The 25,024-nt window shown below is 35.9% G+C and overlaps 1 protein-coding gene across 16 annotated transcripts in view; it reads left to right on the plus strand.

Annotated features, from left to right (window-relative positions):
* PDE1C (phosphodiesterase 1C) overlaps positions 1 to 25,024 on the plus strand; it is a 573,061-nt gene that overhangs the window by 516,194 nt on the left and 31,843 nt on the right. For 5 of the 16 annotated variants that reach the window (XM_054494175.2, XM_054494180.2, XM_054494185.2 and 2 more), the window contains one exon: positions 16,802 to 23,488. The exons of 9 other annotated variants lie outside the window; for them this stretch is intronic. In XM_054494175.2, the coding sequence (XP_054350150.1) occupies positions 16,802 to 16,815 (14 nt within the window). In that variant the 3' untranslated portion in view covers positions 16,816 to 23,488. Of the gene's footprint in view, positions 1 to 6,422; positions 6,523 to 16,801; positions 23,489 to 25,024 lie in introns of those variants that run through there. 2 more of the 16 variants (XM_054494171.2, XM_054494182.2) reach the window with 1 other exon arrangement.

Here is a 25,024-nt window from a genome sequence, read left to right on the forward strand (position 1 = left end):
AGGTTTGTTTAAATACCAGAGGCTCTTTGCCAGCCATCAATACCAAATCAAGGCAACCAAAGCCAGAAAATGTACAGTGGAGGAACAGTGTCAACTTCAATCCCAGAACCCAGACACTTTCTCCATCCTGTATCCAACTATTGGCCCACAGCTTCCTGTTAAATTTCTATAGCATAAAAGCCCAGAATAAATCAAGTCCCAAATTTTTCATATGCCATTTTGAATCTTGTTGCATTTGTATATTGTGGTACAAACATCTTCTATAATGATGTCATGTGGGCATTGTGGAATACATTTTATCACCTTCATAAAGCCTTTTTAACTGTGCCCTTTGTAACTGAATCATACGCAAGTATTTAAAAGAATTAAACAGGTTTTTTTGGGGGGAGGGGGGAAGTGATAAAATAGATTTTATATTCTATTGTGCAAACAAGTGTAAAGTTTGATTGTTTAATGAGCAGGATTCTTGATCTCATGGGGCAGTAAGCAGACTGCTATAAATAAAAGAGACATTTTTTAATGTCTGTCTCTGTTTCCCTCCATAGCCTGTTCTTCCACTTCCTCAAGTAGGTCCTGGTGTGTCTGTATACTTGGAAGTTTGCACGCAAACATAATCATGAACAACTTTGCATTTTATATTCATTGATGGACTAATATGACATCATTACTGCTTTGGTATCAATAGAACTTAGAGCATTGAGCTTCAGTGACTTGCACTATTTTAGTCCAAAACCTGTAACAGGACTAAAGCTAATTCTTGGTGGCAGGAAGTGGAAAGCAATTTGATGAGTCCCACCTACCCTTTTCTTTTTGGTCATTAAAGCTCTCTACTTCAGAAAAATTTAAAAAGGAAATATGTAGATCAGGAGATACATTGATTGTTTTTAAAACTATGTAGAAACAACCAGATATATTTTTGAACATTTCTTTTTGGATCCTATTATGTCTGATAATGAGTGGGAGTCAATTTAACAATTTTTAATGTCTCTAGCCCTAGACCAATCCCTGGGAACCATTGGTGACTAGTTCTCTTTAATATTTGAGAGGGAGTATCTGGGTACAATTCATGCCCAGTGTGAACATTGAGAGAGAAACCCAGTGGAAACTGAATCACAGGTGGCTATTCCCAAACCCCCATGAGCCAGGGCATGCACAGGGGGAGGTAGTATGTGCAAAAAAGGTAAATTACATCCTGGCATAATGAACACATTGCAGCTGTACATTATCTCCGTAAGTCGACTGCAGTACTATTTAGTACCTTGCAGCAGTAATTTTCTAACTGACTTCAAAGAATGGATGTCCTTTAAAAGTACCTTACTTACCCCTAGGGAGAAATGTATTGACATAAAAAGATCCAGGTCTCTGAGCCAAGATTCTAATCATACTTAAACTTTTCCATTGGCATTGGAAGACTTGTGGGTTACCACACAAATATATTCTTTTCAGTGCATGTTTAGTCATGTTTGTAATAACATAGCCTCATGGACTTGCCATAATTTATTATAGCTATCCAGAAATACAAACTTGCCCTTAACTTTACTTGATCACATTAACAGAGAAATAAGAGATAGCCATCTTTTGTGTCTCTCAAACAACAGATTATGATTAGGCCCTGCATGGTTATAAACCAAGTCTTAGGGAGGGAATTCAGCAGGAGTTTCTCCTTTATTGAATATCCTGGGAACTGGAATGTTTATGGATGGTCTCATGAAACTGAGAAGTGAGTTATGAAGAGTGGAAAGGGTCGGCAAAAGACAGTCTATGAATGTCTGCTTTTGCCAAAGATAAGTAACAAGAACTGGATTTACCCTCCCACCTGAAACAACCCAAAACCCCAGACAACATATGTGAAAGAGTGCTTTTTAAGATACCAGACATCAGGAAATGGAGAACAGTGATCTTTGAGAGCCAGGAAATAAATGAAATGAGCCCTACAATTGTCTCAGCTTACTGCCTTGAAAGGACTTCCAGGCAACATAAAGAGGAGTGACATAGGCACATCTCAGTAACTCTGTGATTTGAGAAGTTGGATAAAAATCCAGGAAGACCAAGATGGCTTTAGTTAACAGAATAGAATACTGGAGAGAAGAGGATTACAGAGAGATAAACTCTAGAGTTCTGAAGAATATAAGAGTACATTAGTACTCCCTTACTAGCAGTTTCACTTTCTGTGGTTTCAATTACCCATAGCCATTGAGAGGACTTCCAGACAGCATAGAGAGGAGTGATACAGGCACATCTCAGTGACTCTCTGAGTTCAGAAGTTGGATAAAAATCCAGGAAGACCAAGATAGCTTTAGTTAACAGAATAAAATACTGGAGAGAAGAGGATTACAGGGAGATAAAATCTAGAGATCTGAAGAATATAAGAGCACAATAGTACTCCCTTATTATCAGTTTCACTTTCTGTGGTTTTAATTACCCATAGCCAACTGTGGTCTGAAAATATTAAGTGGAAAATTCCAGAAATCAACAATTATAAGTTTTAAATTGCACACCATTCTGAGAATGTGATGAAATCTCATGCCGTCCTGCTTGTATTAGTCTGTTCTCAGGCTGCTAATAAAGACATACCCCAAACTGGGTAATTTATAAAGGAAAGAGAAGTTTAATGGACTCACAGTTCCACATGGTTGAGGAGGCCTCACAGTCACAGTGGAAGGCAAAGGAGGAGCAAAGGCACATCTTACGTGGTGGCAGACAAGAAAGTGTGTGCAGGGGAACTGCCCATTATAAAATCATCAGATCTCGTGAGACTTATTTACTATCATGAGAAAAACTCATCCCCATAATGCAATTACCTCCCCGCGGGTCGTTCCCATGACACGTGGGGGTTATGGGAGCTATGATTCAAGATGAGATTTGGGTGGGGACACAGCCAACCATATCACTGCTCTATTCCATCTAGGATGTGAATCATCTCTTTGTCCAGCATTATCCGTGCTGTACTGGTTGTACTTACTACCCACCTGTCACTTAATAGCTGTCTCATTTATCAGATCGACTGTTGAAGTATCACAGTGCTTGCAATTAAGTACCTTTATATTACTTAACAATGGTTCCAAAGCATAAGAATGGAGATGTTGGCAATTCAGATATGCCAAAGAGAAGCCACAAAGTACTTCTTTTAAGTAAAAAGATGAAAGTTCTTGACTTAATAAAGAAAGAAAAAAAATTATGCTGAGGCTGCTAAGATCTATGCTAAGAATGAAATCTTCTATCAATGAAATTGTGAAGAAGAAAAATGAAATGTGTGTGTAATACATATAGGGTTCAGTACTATCTGAGGTTTTAGACATCCCCTGGGAGTCTTAGAAAATATCGTCTGTGTGTAAAGGGAAACTACTACACCGAGCAACCCATGCAATGAGGAAACTACCTAAGGCCAGAACAGAACCATCCAAGAGGATTAGAGGGAACAGTCGTGATGTTCACACAAGTCAGGGAAAAGTGCCTATTCCCACTAGCCAGATTTAAATATCTCATTATTTAAAGAAAATTAGGTAAAAGACTCATATTTGTCTTGCTTTAGTCATGGGGAGTAATTAGCTGTAGCCTATATGCTGCTCTGGTTCTATCTAACAATCTTAAAAGCAAGACATAAAAGGGATCAAAGTGTCTCCAAGTAATTTAACTGCATCCCAGAATAAAGCTCAAGGATATACATAGAGTACAAAAATATCCAGCACCCAACAAGGTGAAATTCACAACATTTGGCATCCAGTAAAAAATTACCAGGCATGCAATGCAGCAAGAAAACACTACCCACAATAAAGAAAAAGCCCAACCAATTGAAACCAACCCAGAACTGAAACAGATGTTAGAATTAGCAGACAAATACATAAAAGCAGTTCTTATAACTGTAGCCCATATGTTCAGAAGTAGACACATGGAAGATCTTTTTAAAAGACTAAAATCAAACTTCTAAATATGAAAACTACAATATCTGATATGAGAAATGTGATCGATGGTATTGATAGAATAACATTAGATGAGATTAATGGTAAATACACTGGATGGAATTAGACTTCAGAGAGGAAAAGAGTAGCAAAACGATAGCAATAGAAACTACCCAAAAGGAAATAGAAAAAAAGAATAAAAACAGAATTGTAGGACACCTTCAAATAGCCTAATAAATGTGTACTTGGAATCCCCAGGTAGAGGAGAGAGGAGGAAAAATATTTGAAAAATCAGGGGCTATAATTTTGTCAGATGATGAAAACTATAAATCCACAGATTCAAGAAGCTCAATACATCTCAAGCACAGGGAATATAAGGAAAACTACATAAAAGCATACTATAATCAGATTGCTCAAAACCAGTGATGAAGAGAAAAATTTAAAAACTGCCAGAGAAAAATTACACATATGTACAGACAAACAAACATAAGGATGACAGTAGATTTCTTGTGAGGAACAATGCAAATGAGAAGACAGTGGAGCTAAATATTTTAATTAATGAAAGGAAAAAAAAATCAACAAAGAATTCTGTGCCTAGCAAAAATATTTTTCAGAAACCAAGATGTAATTAAGATGTTTTCATCAGACATACAAAAACTTAATGAATTCATCACCAGTAGAAGCACCATGCAAGAAATTTTAAGGAAAGGCAAAGTATAATTATGCTGTATGAAAATATGGATCTGTACAAAAGAATGAAGAGCATTAAAAATGGCAACTACATGGATAAATATATATGATTTTTCTAATTTATGTTAATGATAATTGACTAGGTAAACAAAATAATATAAATGTACTGTTTAGTTTATAATATATACAAAAATAAAATGTATGACTACAGTAGCAAAAAGTCCAGTAGGGGAGAAATGGGATATCTATTGTAAGGTTCAGTATCACACATGAGGTGTTATAAAATCATTGGAGGGTTGAGGTAAATTCAGAGCATATATATTATAAACTCTAAAGCAATCACTAAAACAACAAAACAAAGATATATAGCTGATTAGCCAACAACAGGTAAAATGGAATCATAAAATAATTAATCCAAAACAAGGTAGAAAAAGAGTAAGAAGGGAACAAAGAGCAGGTGAGACAAATAGAAAACAAATAGGAAGATCACAGAATTAAAACAAAGCAAATCAGTTATCACGTTAAATATAAATATAAATCTCTGCCTTAATTAAAAGGCAGAGATTGTGAGATTGTAATATTCCCATATATTATGCCTTTATACAAAAAGACACAAATATAAAATTCCTGACTTCACCACTATCAAATATATTAATGTAACAAAATTATACTTGTATCGCATAAACATATACAAATAAAAACAAAAATACTCAAAAAAAGGACACAAATAGCACAAAAGTAAAAGGTTGTAAATTGGTATACTGTCTTAACACTAATCAAAAGAAAGCCTTGGTGGCTATATTAATATATGACAAAGTAGATATCAGAACAAAGACAGGAATAAAGAAGTTTCAGCAATAAAGAAGTTCATTTCATAATGATAATGTTGTCCGTTTATCAAGAGAATATAATCATTTTTTACATTTATGCACCAAATACTTGAAACAAACTACAAAAACGTTTTTAATTCACAATTTATTTGAAGACATTAATATCTCGTTCTCAATAATTAATAGACTAAGTAGATATGAAAATCAGCAAGGAAACAAAGACTTCTACAACACTGTCAATCAACTTGACATAATTGGCATTCCTAGAATACTCAACCATAGAAGAATACACATCCTTTTCAAGTGCATACAGAATATTTAAAAAGATAGACTATATTCTGGGAGAATAAATTAGTCCCAATAAATTCAAAAGGATTCGAGGCAAACAAATATGTTCATGGACCACAATAGAATTAAATTGAAAGGATGTTCGTATTATGTTATTATTCCTTTAATATCTGTAGAATTTTTAATAATGTTATTACTCTCATTTTTTATATGTGTAGTTTGTGTTTTCTCTCTTTTTCCCTGATCTGTATAGCTAAAGGTTAATATATTTTATTAATCACCACCATTAATATTTTCTATTGTTTTTCTGTTTTCTATTTTATTAATATCCATCTTTATTATTTCCTTTCTTCTGCTTGCTATTGGGTTTACTTTGTCTTATTCTTATAGTTTCTTAAGGTGAAAGTCATGGTTACTGATTTGAGATTTTTTTTCTTTTTTAATGTAGGCATTTAGTGGTATAGATTTTCTTAAGTACTGCTTTAGCATCATGATCCAAACTCTGATATCCTGCATTTTCATTCACATTCAGCTCAAAATACTTTCTAATTTCCATTTGGTATCTACATTGACCTAAGAGTTATTTAGAATTGTAATGTTTAATTTCCAAATATTTGGGGATTTTCCAGAGACAGGTGACATGTAAATTCTTCCCATGTTGATCTATAGGTTCAATACAATCTCAATTAAAATCCTAGTATGCTTTTTTTGGTAGAAATTGACAAGCTGATTATAAAATTCATATGGAAATACAAAGCATCCAGAATAGACAAAACAACTTTGAAAAAGGAAAAAGTTGGAGGACTACACAGAAGGTTTGATTTCAAGACTTACTATAAAGCTATGGTAATTAAGGCAGCATGGTATTGACATCAACACAGACCAACAGGTCAACAGAATAGCTTAGATATTCCAAAAATAGGTCTACATGTGTATGGACAATTTATTTTTAATAAAGGGCAAAGACAATTCCAAGGGAAAATGATAGTCATCAACAAATGATGATGACTGCTTGAAATGTCATATGCAAAATAATGAATTTCTAACTATACATCATATACAAGTGACATCTCAAAATTTATCATAAAGCTAAATGTAAAATGTAAAACTATCAGTTTCTAGTTAAGAAAATATAAGAGAAACTCTTTTTGATCTTGGGTTAAGCAAAGATTTATTAGGCATGACCACAAAAGTGCAAACCATAAAAAACAAATTGATAAATTATGCTTTATCAAAAGCCTCTATTAGGAGAATAAAAAGGCAATTCACATTCTGGGGGGATATTTGCAAAACATATATTTGTTAAATAACTGATATTCATTAAATATAGATACTCAGTATTAAATAATAAGAAAATTTAAAACACACACAAAAAATTGAACAAACTTTTCACTAGAGAAGATATACAACTAGCAAATAAGCGCATTAAAAGATCCTTGACATCATTAGGGATGTGAAAATTAAAAGCCAAATTTAAAACCATATTAAGATAAAACAAAGCTTGTATGAGGGGATATGTATATTACATCCACATAATAATTTCTTAGCTTTGCATTTTACTGTGGCTGTCAGGACACAGCTTTGTCGGTTTGTTTTCTCAATGAGGAAATTGTATTTCTTACAAACTTTTTTTTGAATATTTCTCAAGATAATCATGTTCTCCTATTTAGGATCTTAGTACAGAAAAAATGGAGGAGGCAGTGTTCTTGTTAGTTTGCATAGAACAAATAACTGATCAGAAGGGTTGTTGTGTACATTATAGGAATTTGCCTCTAATCATATCTACGTTATATAATTCTTCACAAGACTGTTGTCTCATGACCTTGACTTGCTACATGGCTCACAGTGGTCACCTGAAGAAATGTATGTTTTTTCTGTTTTTTTCTTTTTTAATTTTTTAAAAAATAGATGATTCCTAACAAGTTAGTTTGAAATGGAGTACGTAAATAAATTTGGAATGGATGACTCTGAGCTTTTAAGGCATCTCTTGTTCTATTTGAATTGATTTGCCAAGCCATTAATAAAAACAGCAGAAGGATACAACTTTACACTTGAGTGGTATTTAATTTTCATCATGTTCATATTTTGAAAAATATTAGTTGCCTATAGGGTGAGGCATCATGACCTGCTCTTCGATGAAGCTGGTAGTGAAAGATAGAAGGGGCCTGTACAGATGTGGAGGTATGCCCTGCTTTGCAGATCTGGGGAGAAAAGAGTCAAACAGCAGACTGTGGGTAGAACTGACACATGTAGGTCTTTACTAGAGATAGTTTCTGTCTTAGGTTCATTTCTGGAGATTTGAGAAACAATAAATGCTTTGTCACATGACCTTTATTCAGCAGGTGTGCATTCACTGGTTATACGGACCCTGAGGGCATTATCAGTTTTCTTACTGGCATGGACACCTGTGTTCCAGTTTTCTCATCTCAAGGAATCATACTCACATTATTCTTTCTTCCAAAAACAATATCCACGTACTACTTAGGACGATAGTTTTGGATTGTCTTTATATGCCAGAATAAAGAACTGCCCTATTTTAGACACCTCAAAACCTTCCTTTTGGTTGATGTTTCATTTTATCACCTTAGTTTTCCAATCTCTGCTATTTCTTGCCACAGGGCTTCGTGTTATCACTTGTAGTTGACACTGGCTATGCATTGGTCCATGCAGAGCCATAGCAACACTTGAACACACTTACTTGTCTTCAGCACACTCATATTTGAATGAATCTTATACACCCTAGATATAGAACATGTTATGGAGAATTTTGTAATTCCTTTAATATTTTTCTCAATTTCTGAAAGACTATTTGTTTCTAAGGAACTGTTGATATGATTTTTGACCAAATTCTAATGGATTTACCATTCTTAGAGGATGGTGGTCTTAGTGACCATTTTTGTTCAAACTTCTACTGTAGTTTATGTTGCGTCACTACACATAAGTCATAGAAAATGTTTGGCATTTTGAGAATTCTTGACATAAGACTTTTTAGTGAAATTTACTTTGCCATTCATCATTTTGTTCTTTATATAAGAAGGGTGTCATTTGGGAAACACAAAATTCCTTCATCTGGCAGCTTAGGGGATATGTGATGATTAGAAAGAGAGGCTGCTGATTAGCTAGAAGAGCTCTACACAATGGGAGAACAAGGAATTCCATATTGACAGTAAAGGAAGAGTTGATTATGCTGGAGAGGATTTGTTGACACTGAAATGAATACTTGTGACCAGTGCGTAGTTTTGACTGACAGTTTACTGATGTACAATGTGAAATATATACTCCACATACGCTGGGATCCTCATGTCAACTGGCCAGTTGGTGGTTTCTTCTTCTTGAAGGAAAACCTACTTGGAAAGTCAAATTGTATCAGAAGGTTGCTTGGTGAACTGAACATGTAAGGGGACTTAGTTGATGAATTGTGATCTTAAGGTAGAATATCTTGAAATCTGTTTCTATCACTGGGACAGACCTGCCAAGGAGAGTGGATATGGGTCATCTTGCATGTCCTATATCCTGACAGTGCAAGAGGCACCCCTCTATGGCTCCCCTTTTCTTGCCTGTTTTTTAGCCACGCATTAATTCAGCCATGAGATGTGTTAATATCTTGGAGTAGATTATTATTCTTGTTCACTTTCAGTCATCCTTGATTGCTTTTCTGGGCCTTAATCTTGACGATACTTCATTGTTTTTAAGGTAGATGTTCTCGACTTTTTTTCCTCATTATTTTTTGTCCACTTTACACTACCAGATTTTCACTAGCTCTACACCCCTCTGAAGGTGTGCCCAGATCATGTGATGTGTAAAATAGGCCAAGGAATGTGAACTGGGAAGACAAGCTGTTACCCCATCCTTTTCTCTCACACCCAAGACAGTGTTGCCATAGCAATAACTTTGAATCTCTTCTACTTACCTTAAAAATTAACCCTTTATAACTTCAGTGCTTAACTGTTTTTAGTAATGAATCATTGGTAATGTACTTCACTAGTGGTCATGCCACTGAAGTCAAAATCTGCTAATTTGAGGCAGTTTCTACATATAATTAATCCCATCCTTTAGGTTTTAAACTTGTTTCTGTCTCAAAGGATAATATTTCTTAGGTCTGGGAAGGTATCCCACTGCAGCCTTCTATGTATTGACAAAAAGTAGACATTTCTTTAGTGAAGGAATTGCTTTCAACGTGAGAATCCTGCATCTGTGTAGGTTATTTTTCATGAGCAAAGAGGGACTAAATATCTGGAGTGCTTTGGGTTCCAATTAAGTCATCGTAAGAACACAAATTCTGACTAATATCCCATTTCCCTTAGCCATTTGTCCATGAAAACTCCTGTGACCTATTTCCTTAACATATTTATGTCGTGTGGAACATTAATAGTAAGGAAATGCCATGGTTTAGCATGTGTTTTCTAAAGCATTTATAACCTTATTTTCTCAAGTAGTTTGACAAGTATCTAAACTTTCCACTCCAATGTCCCTGCCCAAGGAAAACAACAAAAAGTCAATAAATGGAGGAGAGAGTTGTAATATTATTTTTAGGTGTCAGTTTTTCTCATGAATCTGGGTAAAACTTCAGTAATTAAACTCTAAAAGGTTTTTTTGGTTAAACATTTTGATTTAGATACCTCACTGTCATTTTGTAATTAATTTTGGAAGCTGTGCTGTAGGGTGACCCAACAATAAGAGCTACTGTGAATTCAGTGATGCTTAAACCCAACATAATTGGGTTTTTTTATGGATTTGGGGAAAATCTATTAACCAATCCATAATATGTGAGTGGGAAGTGGCCAAACAGTGTTAACCTGAAAAAGCACCTTGTTCCTTTTTTGCTATGGACTTCTACTCTCGGGAGCATGGACGTACAAAGCCTATTACTTACTCATGGTTCTAGCATTTCATCTGAGTCATAGTGAATCAGAACAGTTAGTGCTTTTGGTAATAAACATCCATTTCAAATCAATGCATTTTTTATATACTTTTAGGTTCAGTGAATGTCCTTGTGCTTTTTAAGGATGGTATATAATGAATATAAAGGAATTATAAAGGAACAAGATGGCAGGTGACTACCATTGTCCTCTTGCAGATTTTCATGTCTTGAAATTCACGTTTGTAGTATAAAAATAGCAACTGAAATTACACACACACACATATGTACACACACATATATATGTACACACATACATATATCATACATATGCTATATGAGACATATGATATGATATATCTGATATATGGTGCATATATGACATATAACATGTAAGATATATTATATCATATATACATAATATATACCCTCTATGATAAACTATGTTACATACATCTTAAATCATATATACATACATATATATATATATGCCCCTGTCCAAGGAAAACAAAAAGTCAATAAATGGAGGAGAAAATTGTAATATTATTTTTAGGTGTCTGTTATTCTCATGCATCTGGTTAAAACTTCACTAATTAAACTCTAAAAGGTTTTTTTGATTAAACAGTTTGATTTAGATACTTCATTGTCATTTTGTACTTAATTTGGGAAGCTATGCTGTAGGTTGACCCAACAACGAGAGTTATTATTAATTCAGTGATGCTTTAACCCAACATAATTGGTTTTATTTTATGGATTTGGGGAAAATCTATTAACCAATCCATAATATGTGGATTATATTATATATTATATTATATATTATATGAGATTGATGGGTTTAAATAAATTGTGTTATACTAAGGGAAACTTCTAACATCAATTCATGTTTTTTATATGGGTGTTTAGATCCCAGTCTCTTACCAAGTAACTACATAGTAGAAATGTCAAATAAAAGTATATTATGAACTCTGTTAATGATGAAATTAGACTTTCTGAACAACTTTTCCTTTGCAATTATTTCCACATAACCTTTCATTGTTTCACTCTGTCTTCTAGATACTTTTGGAACTATTAATGTACCATTGTATTTTTAAAGGAATCTGGCTTGACAGACGGAATTAAAATTTTGTAACTATGGGGCAAGGTGTGATTTTTCTTTTTTCCTTAATACTGATGTTCAGGATGTTTAAAATAAAGCTTCTTAGTAATCATGAAATAAATATTTTCTCCTAGAAAAAGTGATATTTTGTCAGATTCTATGCAAGGGATTGGAGAAACACAAGTAACAATACATTTGCCAAAAGAAACGCTATTAACATTATATTTAAATATTTAAAATAACGGGAACCTTTGAAGCAAATATGTGCCAAAGGCAGAACTTAACACTATCTACATTGGTAATGCCATTTCTTGTCTAGACACTCACATGCTAAAAAAGCTATTAAATGCAATATTCAGCAAGTATTCAAGCTTCCCCCCTTTGCATTTTTTCTTAGCATTCTCCACTGACAGGCATCCTGCTCTCCAAGTGACCACGTCTACATTTCTTAAGTATTAGCCCGCTACAATATATGCTATTTTTATTCTATGCCCTGGAGCCATAGTGAAAACATGAGAAAAAGATTGTTTGTTTGGTTTTCTCATCATTTAGAATCTTTTCTGCTTTTCCTGAACTAATAAAATTGAGAAAAACATGAAGAGTAGTCAGAATGTTTCAGGTCTAAAATCCAAGCCTCACTTACTGATCTGAAGGACTTTCTTTATGGTCCTTGGCTTCTTCCTGACTTCACAGATTCAAAGACTGATCAGAAACAAAACTCTTTGTGCAGACAAGGGTGCTTAACTCTACCCTCACCTGCACCTCTGTGAATCAGGGATGTTGACTTATCATCAGAGGAGTTGTAGGAGTTACTGATGCCTGACTTACTTGTCTGCTAAAAGTGGGCCAGGCCTTGGGGGCATTTAGAGAGTTCAGTGTTTTAATCATTGTCTCTGTGTGAATGTGCTACATTCTTAAAACAGAGCATGATAGCAGTAAGACACCTTGGGCAGTGTGAGACAGAAGAACAGAGACAGTTGTTCACATATTTTATGTTTGGAAAGAAAGAACATGCTAAATGAAAGAGAGAAAGCAACAAGGGTAGAGAGGAAGAGTTTAACATCGTTGTTATTTTCAGTGGTAGCACAGATGCAGTGGAGCAAAAGGAAAGACAAAGAGGGAAAGGGTTGGACCTAAGAACTATTAGATTGCTGCAAAAGTAAGTGGGGTTTTTGCCATTGAAAGTAATGGTAAACACCGCAATTACTTTTGCACTGAACTAACCGTTCTTTGTACTGTTTTTATTCTGTGTGTTTGGATCAAATGGGTAAATTTTAGGAGTTAATGGCATAGACAAGGTTTTAAGAAGTTACATTCCCACAAATGTCTTCTGTCTGTCTATCTATCTATCTATCTATCTATCTATCTATCTATCTATCTATCACCTATCTATCTATCTATCTATCTGGTTTATCTGTCTATGTGTCTGTCTGTCCTTCTGTTTTATTTTTCTGTGCTGGAATAATACATGATGAGAGGATTTTGTCTTAGCAGTGCTGTAGCATGGATATTATTTGTAGTGAAAATTCATTTAGAATAATCCTATTATAATCATTTGCTCTATTATTTAGGGCGAGGAGAAAGTATGCACATGTTGAAAATAACCCTTTAAAATAGCTGTCATGTACTTGTGACCTAGGACAATTAAGTCCATACCTGGATAAAGCCTAACAGATACTTTAAAATTGTTTTTTCTTAATGTTTTCTTCTTATTAAAAAAAAAAGCCAGGACCCATTCATATGCCCAATAGAAGTCTTACATGACATTTCAAATTGGTTTTGATTTCTCTACACTTATTCTTCATTTTTTTTTCTATTTAGAGTTTTATAACTTGTCAGGTGTGTGCTGTATCACTTTGCTGTTTTTGCAGAAAGTTGACTCCATAGGGAGGCAGCTATGGTACAGAGTTCCTAGGACCTGAAAATCTGGTTTTGAACCTCAGCTCTCTCTTCAGCCAAGTCAAGTTACTTCTTTGAGTTTAGGTGATAGTTGAATCAGGCTGTAAAAACATCAAATCCAAGAAAAATGGAAGAGAAATGCATTTAAAATATTTTTTAAGCCCAGTGGCAAATTCTTATGAGGTCTGCCTCATTGACACTCTATTTGTGATCCAGGTATAAACATTATAATGGATAAACACATTTTTAGAATCAAGTCATGTTAACTTGAACTTCAATCTTCTTCTAAAACCAATTATCTTTAAATCACATGGTTTTAAGACCTATATACAGCATCTGTACTTACCCGTGGGAGTAGCATGGTACCATAAATAAGGCCACATTGTCTTAAGTCCATCTCCCATTTTTCTAAATGAAGTTGCTGAAACATGATTGTATGCTCCCATAGAGTAAATACATTTCTGTGAATTCATATACCGTGTATTTGCACTTCAGGATTTAAAGTTCTCACAGCTTTACCTTGTGAGATATAAAAAGTCTTGGGTCAAAGGGCAGGCACTTAAATATTTTCCTGAATTATTCCAAGATGTGGCAAGAAAGTTTCCATTTCAATTCATCAGTCACTCTTAAAAAAGTGGAAGGATTTAACTACTTTTTGTGGCCTTCAAAAAGTCATGCATCTCAGTTACACAGAGTGGCCTATTAACACTTTGTCTTCAGGGTCCTCATTTTCATATACTTTGTAGTCTTGCTGATGCTTACTGAATTTCAGTTTATATTGAAAACGAATACATAAAACCAAAACACAATGAAAGATGGGATGTGGAGTGAAAAGAGGACCAGGCCTGATTTACAAACCATGCCAAAGCTGCCTGGATAGCAGGTGCTCCTTCTCTGTGAGATTAGCTCCATAGAAAGCCATCCATAATTGGGCCTCTTCATAGGGAATGTAAATATTTTGATATATCATACCTTACTATTGAATAAAATACATAATTAGTGTGTTTATTATTTTCTTTTAAATTTTTGTTTCATGCTGTGAAAGTCAAAATTAGAAAAAGGGTGGGGGGAAACCTCCTATTCATCACCACACCTTATCAGTCCCGTTCTCCTCATACTTATTCAATTCTCTTCCTTTTCATTAAAAATATTGTTGAGCATATGCTATGTGTCAGGCATTGCACTACATGCAAGAAGTGTTATAAACGATAAATGAGGTATTTTCCCTGTTCTCAGAGTCAGTAGTCTGTGTTGGAACATTATTTTGCAGGTAGCTATGATATAGGGACCTTAGGGTATTTCTTAAGTGCCTTAAGAAATTCACAAACAGAAGTTACTTTTACAGGGCATGTGTTTGGGAACGCCAGGGATGATGACTCAGGTCATCACATCACAGACCCAGCTATAGAACATATGCTTCTAGTTCTTTTACTGCTAGTAGTATTTAATGACAATGAACACAGGCACAGCTTAAACACACAAACTTCTTTTATTCACCCTTTCCCTTCACCCCTTGACCCAAAGCTGGAGGGGAGGATGGAGATCCACAGCCAGAGGGAACACTCCACCATCTCACCTGTAAGCAGTGATTAGAAATGGAGGAATATCTCCGTTTAGCAGCCTTTGGATTTCATTAAGACCCTAGATAGGCCTCTTTCCATCTCTGGGACCCAGCAGCCTGGACCGTGAGTCTCTGCTAACCCAGTCTGCAGGAGGTGCATCACTCTCCTTGTTGCCCAGGTGAGGCTCACTGAGTTAAATAGTGGTCCTTATCAGCCGTCCCCAGCTATCTGTGTCTAGCTTCCTTCCAACCAATGGGTCTGTTATTAAAAAATCAAACCCAACCTTCTGTCATCCTAACAAAATTGGGCTTTACATTTGAGGGTCTGGGGACATCTCTGAAGGTGGTTAGTATTATGATGACTCTCTAAAAGAAGCCTCATGACATATGATCCCAAGTTGATAATGGCAGGGTCAGAGTACTAAGGACAAAGTCATGTATTGCAATTCCATGTGGACCAAACTGTGCATAGACTATCAACATCAATGGACAATTTCTCATCCTTGATTTCAGCTTTTGTTTCACCTCCTTCTCTCACTGGCAAGTTTATCAGTGTTAGTATTGGAGTAAAGTGATTGGTCTGAAGCCTCGCTTTTGTCTGTTATTTCTCTCAAATGGGTGAAGGTGTTAATGGAAGGTAAACATAATGAACAATCAAGAACATAATAAAGTTAGAGGAACAGCAGGAAGCTTGGATCAATGGCCCCTGGAAAATTGAGAATTGACTGTAATTACAATAGATCAGAAGGAGTTCTCCTATCTCCCAATGAGTTTTCTGCTAAATTCACCTAAATCTTAGGAGAGTATCTTAGTCTTTAAACTTGAATGGGAAACTTTCCTTGTCCTGTAAAGGCTTCTAACATCTCTGTAGATAATGGTGTTACCCTTCTTAAAGTCCAAGCCCACTGGAGCCCTGCATAAGAGGGAACACTTTCTAACTATAAGGCATGATGACTTGCAGAGCATGCAACACCAATTGGAAGAAATAATATGGTGGGTTTGTTGTGGTTGTTGTTTTAAATTCTGCCTAAGACCTTTGAGGTTACATGGGGTAGAGCATGCCAGTTGAAAAGAAATGCAATATTGTCTATTTTCATTAACCTAGTCCTTTTTCCATCTTTGTCGTCTTCCTCTACCCCCTTGCTCTGGGTCCAGTGGAGAACTCAGGTGATTCACCCATCTGCAAAATGATTTCGGCTAGGATACATCTTGCTTTAAATGTCTCTGGGAAACTTCTGAGGGTGGGGCAAGAATTCTGAGAGAGAGGAGTATTGCTTTTGATATGAAAACAGTTGGGATTAGATGAATCTGATTTCTTCCAATCCCACTGACCCTTGAGACAGATTGACCAGATCTGGCAACAAAACCATCATCTCCATTGCAAAAGAAGGTGGCTTAATATCCCTACTGCATGACCAAATGTTTGCTAATCTAGTTTATAGCAACTATTAAGATTTCAAATGTACTGATATTACAGTTTTGCACTGACATTTTCCCCTTATGAATAGAACAAATCTTGTTACAAGGGAGACAGCAATGACCAGTATGGAAATGTTTAATTGGTTATCCCATTTCTTTTTTTGTCCCCTAGATTTCCTTATCCTCAGACTTGGAGGGTGGAGGTGGGGGGGTGGGGAAAGGCAGCATTGACACTTTTCTTTTTCTTTTTCTTTTTTTCAGATTCACAAGAGTAAAAAAGACCTCATAGACAATAAAAGAGGCTGCCAATGTCTTGCATCATTCTAGCTGAGCTTCTTCATTCTCCTTCTTCTCCTTCTTCCACAAAGACCCATATCTGGAGAAGGTGTACAACTTTCAAACACAAGCCCCCCACTCCCTGACCCTTGGCCTTCCCTCACACCATCTCCTTTCAGGGGATGAATCTTTGGGGTTTGGTTTGAGTTCTTAGAACTCTGGGGGATATTCCCCTGAGCAGACCAAACAACGTGAGATTTTTACTCAAACAGAAACAAAACATGAAGGGACATCCTCAAAATCCTTTGCTAATGACCTGGCTTTCAAGGCACCTGTCTAGCCTGATGAGAATGGACATCCTGGATATGCTGGGAGAGGCCTGAAAAAAGCCACACACACAGTAATTGCCATTTTATGACTGTCAATGCCGTTACTTTAAATGTTGTCATTTTTGCACTGGCTACTGACGATACAGCCATGCTGACATTCATCACAGCAAAGATGATGATTCCAGTCTCTGGTTCCTTTCCTGAGTCAGGAATATTTGTTTTCTCCAATTTCCTTTCAGACTTAAAATTGTTCTTATGCTTTTTTTCCCACTTGTATAATACAGAATTCTGTTTGTTTTCTAAAAAAGATTATTCTATAGGAATCTTTATTTGATGGCTAATTTATTTTCTCTGTGCATTCATTAGTATAAACCTGAATGTTCAGCTAATGACTGTACTGTTGAGTGGGAACCCATTGTTTCCACTGGTAGCATCCATAACTAAGTGGTTACTGGCTGGCCATCTTCTTTTGGATATCTGTGGTTTGACTTCATCACTCTTCTTTTTATTCAGTAAAGTGCTAAGAGAATTAGTATCAGGGAGATATAGCAGATAATTCTTTGCATTTTAGTGAGTTTTTAAAAATACAAGATAGAAGTGGATTGATAGCATGAATCAAAAATAAGAATAGTAGATGTAGCATGGAAAGAGAATAACATCGCAGCCCCCTTGAGACCAAATTACAGGTGGGATCTAAGGGAGTGCAAGTAAAGTGGGATTTTATGAGTCTAAATGATGTGATTTAGATAAAAGTGATTCTTAAAATGTGGTTGTTGGTCACACAGGAATCTCTGAGTCCTTCCCAAGAGTAAAGCACATGAATATGCTGATGATGAAGTGGGGATTAGTAATAGAAAGAGAGCTAGGCAATAGGTTTAAGTGTATTCCCCACTACAGATTTTATTTCTACATGAAAAAGCACGAGAACAGATATTTAAACGTCCTTTTAATACTAAGGTGAAATATTGGCATTTTTTCAGGCAGAAAGAAAGAGACTGTATGTGTTCTTCCTGGACCTTTGCCTTGCCAAAATGTTCCCCAACAGAACGATCTGAAGAACTTTGTAGTATCGAATGCACAACAGCATGCTGATATTTGAACAGATTTCTTCTGTCAGCTTTACGTTTTGCCTTGGAGAAACACTTAGATTTTTCTGTTGTGCTCCCTGTGTTCATAACAATGACCTCACCACATAATGTGGCCAGAAATTCAAATGACTTCAGGGGCCTAGCAGGTCAAGTAAATGAATAAAGCAAGCCATGTAATATCACAGTCATTGTGGTAAATGGCAATTCATAGTGGGCCTTTGTATCAGTAAGACAGGAAGGAGCAATGGGGACTGTGAGAAATTGGAGAGGGTGGGTGCTGTCAAAACAGGGTAGTTGGTAGGCAGCAACTGAATTTGAACTGTGTGGGGATGGGGGTCCTAGATACCTAGGATTTGATATAAGCTCCCTCCAAATTTTTACATATTGACAACTAACTCAAAAACTTACACTGTGCTAATCAAATGAAACATGCCTGTGAGCTGCATTCAATCCATGGGGCATTGGTTTGCAAATTCTTAGAGGTGGTATGATTTTGTATTGAAATTAAATATAACCAAGAGTATGTCAATTTTTGACCTTGGAACCTGGACCTTTTACCTCATTTATATTCTGTATTTTTGTATGTGGAGCTTTTTGGCCAGTCAAAATAGAAAGTCTACAGCTTCCATTTTATACTCTAACAAGCAACAAAAAACAACATTTGAAAAAGAAACAGGAATATAGCCATTTTTTCTAGCACCAATAAAAATGGAAATGTTTTTCATTTGCTTTAAGTCGTTAATCAGCTGAAAAAGAATAGAAAGAGAATTTCATTTCATAAAGAACTTCACCTAAAACTCTCAGTGAAGCAAAACAAAACTCCATGTAACTCACTCTTAGCTTTAAATCTTTAAAAAGTGTTTCAAAGGGATATTGAGTAAAAATGCAAAGTTATCTATTAAAAATACAAAATGCTATATTATATGATGCTATGAATTGATACTGGAGCTGATAAAACATTAAAGTAATTATTCCAAATCAGTGCTGACTGCAAGAGCAATATTTCCAAAGCTCTAGCTTGTTTTCTGGGGTCTTTTAATTCTCTTGAAACAGCTTTCTTCAAGTTGAGCAGCAATTTGGGACAAACATTATTCTATTGCACAGATTATGGCATCTTACTCTGGTTTACACACACAGAGCAAGGGCTTACACACCTGAATTAAGAATTGACCAGTATGTGGGGACAGCAATAGGGACAGTCCTACCACAGACAAAACCATGCGCTCTACACGTCCCTGGGTAAAATGTGACAAATTAAGTTAGCCCTTGAATTTGGGTCCCCATGTCACCAAATAGCTCTATATTTAAGTTGTGTTAATGTGGTATGTTTCAGTGGCATAATGACCCATTCTTATCGAGGCCTTTGTTCCATATTTTATTTGTGCCAATCTTTCTTAGGTTATGAGCCCTAATAGTTCATGGCAGCAGGCAAGAGACTCATTTCTAACCCATTAAATTCAAATGGACTTTCTTCCACTGTCCATTTCATTTTTGGAGCTTTTATAAACTACTGAAAACATTTGACAGGATCCCAGTGTGGAACTGATACACTTAAACAGTAAAATGATATCTAAACATCTGAAAGCCAAAGAATAACCTAGTGCACATGTTCATTCATTTGTAGAATTTAAGCCATTGTATTATATTTTCCACTTGGAACCATGCCTTTGGATACAAAAGTGTAAAGTCAAAAGCAACATTATCATGGGATGTGACACGGTAATCCAAAAGTTGGAGACCAATTTTTGTTATCCATATTTTGGAAGTATGGATACTGTTTATTTTAATATCACTTCTCTCATGGGTCACTTTTCCTTAGATAGATAGATAGATAGATAGATAGATAGATAGATAGATAGATAGATAGATAGATAATATAATATATTTTCTTCTTTCTTAACCTGTGAGCAGAGACTTTGATGATGGAAATTACTTTGTAACATTCCCCATGGAGCCTTAAGAAAAACAATAGAAAAAAAGCATGAAATCTTTTTCTCATGGTGAAATAGAGAAGATTCTAAGATTGGAAGTCTGTATATGTGGTGTTCTATCCATCCCAAATAAAGAGAATTTAGGGAATTCAGGCAACATTTTGTTTTCCTAATTGGAAACTTTGTTCTGATCCTGAGATGCCCACACACCCCACAGGAGACACAGTGCTGGCCCACCACAGCGCTTGGAACACGGTCAGCATTCAGGAAACACATTCAAAATCGTCTAACTAAATTCCACTATCCACTTGTGAATGCAAACAAAATTCAAATTTCCCTGAAAATTTATTCAACTTCTCTTATATGCCAAGCACACTGCTAAAGGCTTATCTTCTAAGTATATACAGGCATACCCTACTCACACAAATAGCTTATTATCAGAGATGGGAAATAGCAGGTAATTTGGGAGAAATTGTCATAGCCAAATTTATGAAAAAAAAAACTTCTCTATGGCCTCTTGATTTAAGAAAAAAAACAAAACAAAACAAAAAAAGCAATAAAACAGGATTTATCTGAGAATGTCTTTCCAAAAGGGAAGATGACACCAATCTATATAAAACATCAGTGGATTTACTGAGAATCCAAGTGGAAACTTTTAAAACCTTAAACAGACTCTCCTACAGCAAATAGGAGATTCTCTATGTGCAGCATGAGGAATCACTGCATAGTTCTGCTCCACCAATAATATGATTGGTACAGCACTGAACCGTGGCAAAGTTAGATGTTAAAGAACATAATGTTGCAATAATGATGTTATATTGGATCTTATTCATGAACAAATGGAAAGTAATACTTATAATTTATCAACTGTGATCCATGATTAAAGGCCTCATTATCACTAAGAAAATGAACTTAATGAAAAAAATTGTAATGAGCAATGACAATATTCCTATAAAACCTCCCTCTGGAAATCAAGAGACATATTACCTGCCAAGGCCAGATTTTACTTTTTAAGGTTTCCTCTCTCTCACCAAAACACTGGTGGGCACAGAGGTGACACTAGAATTAGAATGTTACCAGAGTCATTTACATTAGACAGTTTATCTGATCATGAACATATTCCCAGGGAGATTAGAAAAATGGGAAGCAGGCCTCTAAAGATCCTCCTTGGATATTTGTAAAAAGACTGGCTGCTTCTCCAGGAATGTCTGAATTAAGCAAGAATTGTGCCACTGAAATAGCTTCTTGTTTTTATATTAAACAAGGAACGATTGTGCAGTGGATGACCTGGACTGAAAGATGTATGATGGTCAAGTTTAAACATTATTAATTCCTGATTGTTTTCTTAAATACCCACCCTAGTCATTTTTTTGAAAATATTGCCAGACATATTTGACATGAATTCATGTTTATTCTGGCTTCTGTTCCCAAGCAGAAGTGGATTAACCCTGGCAATGGCTGGCTTCACTAACTGTACTTGCACCCAGCCTGGGCTGCCATCTGCTTAGCCAGGAGAAGCAGGGAGTGGGGTGTGGGCTCTTTCAGTTTGCTCAGGGCACACTCATTCAGTCTCCCCTGAGGAGACCTTGTCCCCCTTTGTGTGGTGAATGCTGGCTGTTGCAGGCCAGAGGCAGTGCCAACTGGAGACCCATCCTCTCAGCTTTGGTCAGCTTCAGCCATGATTCCTGAACCTCACCCATGTATTCTTTATGAGTGCTGGCTTCTGAACCTGCAGGATCATTTCTCAGTCAGTTTATGGTACAGGGTAATTCATTTAAAATAAAGCCCATTAAAACCCAATGGCTATAGAATGGGTTTTAAATAGATTGTCCTGGAGACACATCATTGTATAGTCTTTGCTTCCCTCTCATGACCTATCTTGGAGTAGAATTTGTGTACTACTGTCCTTGTCTTTGAGTGGGTATATGTGTGATGGTACAGAAATACAGTCACATATTATATTAATATATATAGATGGATAGGAAAAACCTACAGCCATAGGTATTGTCCAATAACTGATTCTAGAGGTAGAACTATAGAGTATACATTTCCTTTTTTCTTGTTTTGATGATATTTTTATACAATTTTATATGCTATAAAATTTTCAAAAATATATTTGCTATTTTCATTTGTAGAGCTTGGTTGGGTTTTTATCAGCTCTTGTGCCCACTGTACAACCGGATTTCCCCCATCTAATTTAAATGTCTTCCCTTTTTCAAACTCTCCTTTATGTTTTCCTTTTTTTTTTCCTCCCATTTTTCTACCCTTCACAAATTCCTTCTTTTGCTTCTGTCCAGGTAACCATTCTGCTTGCAGTATCATTTTAGCACGTGCAAACACAAAATAATGGGAAAAATAAAAGCAACTTGTTCCATGCAATTCGTATGGGAAAGTTTTGGGTGTCAAAGGTCGCTGGGGATAGATGGGGAGGCAGAAATAGCTTAGGAAAAGGAAGCATGAAAAAAGGAAATCTTTATGGGAAATCAATTACCCAAAGCAAGGTGAGTCACCTAGAGGCAAATATGATGTTGTTATTGTCCTCCCTTAGTGTACAGCACAATTTTTGCTCTCACAGGGTTTTTCTCTTTAGGATGCATAGCACCCTATGCATTAAATGCATAGCATCCTAAAGACACCCTACTCACCATGAGTCTGTAGGCTATCTCCTGATGAGGGTACTGGCCATATGTGAATGGAAAACTCAACTCATCTCCTCAGCCTTAGATGTTGCTGCTGTTCACCTGGATTTGTGAGAAATATCTGGATTACTATCAAGAACATTTAGCAAGACTCAAAAGAGAGAGGCAAGCAGAACCAAAACCCAAACCTCAACCAATGTCTAGCTGAATAAACAATTCTTTGGAGGAATAAGGAAGGGATTTCTGGATATGTTCTGAGAATGCTCTTCCAAAAGGGAAGATGGTAATATGGACTTGTTTTGATTTCATAGTTGTGATAGAATGTACTTCCATGATGTGAAATACACTTCTGGCAGATAAAATGCAGGTTGTAATTTGCATTTGTACATCACAGGGCAAAAGAATGGCCATCCATTCTGAGGAAGAATGTTCTGTTCTCTAAGATGCTGCTTAACCAATGTATCCAAATGCCATAGCATCATATCTCCAAATACAAAATTAAATCATAAGGATTCATGTAAAAAGGAGTATACTGAGCTGTTCTCAGAAAAATTAATGATGTGTTTATTGTAAATCTTTATTGCACAGATGAGCCTGACAGTCCTTCAATGTATAATTTTCCCCCAGCATCTAGTAATGCATAAGTACTTGTATGTTCTTCTGATTACCAAATAAAAACAATGAGTTAACCTCTTAATTGGAATTGGAAAAATGAAAAGACTTTTTTTTTCTTTCTTTGAATGTTTCCCATTGTTGTCCATGTTCTGTCTCAGATATAGAGCTGTCCAAACTCAGTCAACCATCTGTCTCTTTTGTATTCCCTTAAACGTCTCATAATACCCAGGCACCAAGTGCCTTTGCCTGCACGCTGAAAGACATACACAGAGTATGACTATATCACGTTTCATTTCACCTTTTTTGACTGTGAGGGACGAAGTAAATGGGTCATCAGAAGCTCATCAGAGGCATAAGAAATCTCAGCATTCGTGGAATTAAGCTGGATTCCATATGTTTAATTTTCTTCAGGGTACAATTATGTTATGGTTTTACAGCCCTGTGATGCTAGCTTTCTGAATCGCAAACTTTTTCTTTCTCCTACTCTTGAAAGGGGTATATTTGGCAATATTTTCCTGCTCAAGCCATGAACATAAGGAGTCTGACTAGGGAATACAGATATTCCTTGACTTACCATGGGGTCACGTCCCAATAAACTCATTGTAGGTTGAAAAAACCGTAAGTCGAAAATGCGTTTAATATGCCTAACCTACCAGCTATGTTTGCATCATAGCTTAGGCTATCCTGCCTTAAGCATGCTCAGAACACTTACATTATCCCAGAATTGGGCAAAATCGCCTAACACAAAGCCTATTTTATAATGAAGTGTTGAATAGCTCATGTAATTTATTGAATACTGTTCTGAAAGTGAAAAACAGAATGGTTATATACGGTTTCTTCTGAGTGTGTATTGCTTTTGCATCATCATGAAGTCCAAAAATTTAAGTTGGGCCATCATGAGTCAGGGACTCTGTGTAGTCATTCATTACTCCCCTTTGTGGGGATAAAAGTGGTTTACATCCTGTATGGCATCCAGCCTGATGCCTTCAAAGCACCCCAGAGAGAGAACCCTCTAGTGGTGATATTGCATATTACACAAATACCACCCCTTCATCAGGGCCTCCTGGTGTATCATTTCTGCATGGTATTATTGCTCTGATGAAGGGGACTGTGATGTTTCTCCAAAGCAGCCATGCTTGCCATTCACTGAAACATATTTTTAATTTTTTTTCTTAAAGTAAACATAGAATTTACTCAGTTTGGAAAGTATAGACAGTATAATAGGAAACTTAAAATCACTTGTAATACCCCATCCAACAATTAATCATTGTAGATACTTTATTTTCTTATGATCTTTTGCTATGTATTCTTACACAGTTAAGGCCGTATAGTATAGTTAATTTTGAATTATGGTTTGTTCACACAACATTGGATTGTAAGCATTTTCTTGTGAGTGTTTTTTTAACTTCCCCATTAATATAATTTCAATAGCAGCATAATATTTTATTCTATGGCTCTAGCGCAATTTACTTAACCACCTCTCTGCTGTTGGGCAGTTAAGTTATATGCTTTTATTTTATATTTTGCAGTTGTAGATAGCAGCAATGGAGCTCTTTGTACATAAGGCTTTGTCACGTTTCTGAATATCTCCATTGGGCAAATTTCT

This window comes from Pongo pygmaeus, chromosome 6 (assembly GCF_028885625.2).
Source record: "Pongo pygmaeus isolate AG05252 chromosome 6, NHGRI_mPonPyg2-v2.0_pri, whole genome shotgun sequence".
In the NCBI taxonomy this organism is placed as follows: domain Eukaryota; kingdom Metazoa; phylum Chordata; class Mammalia; order Primates; family Hominidae; genus Pongo; species Pongo pygmaeus.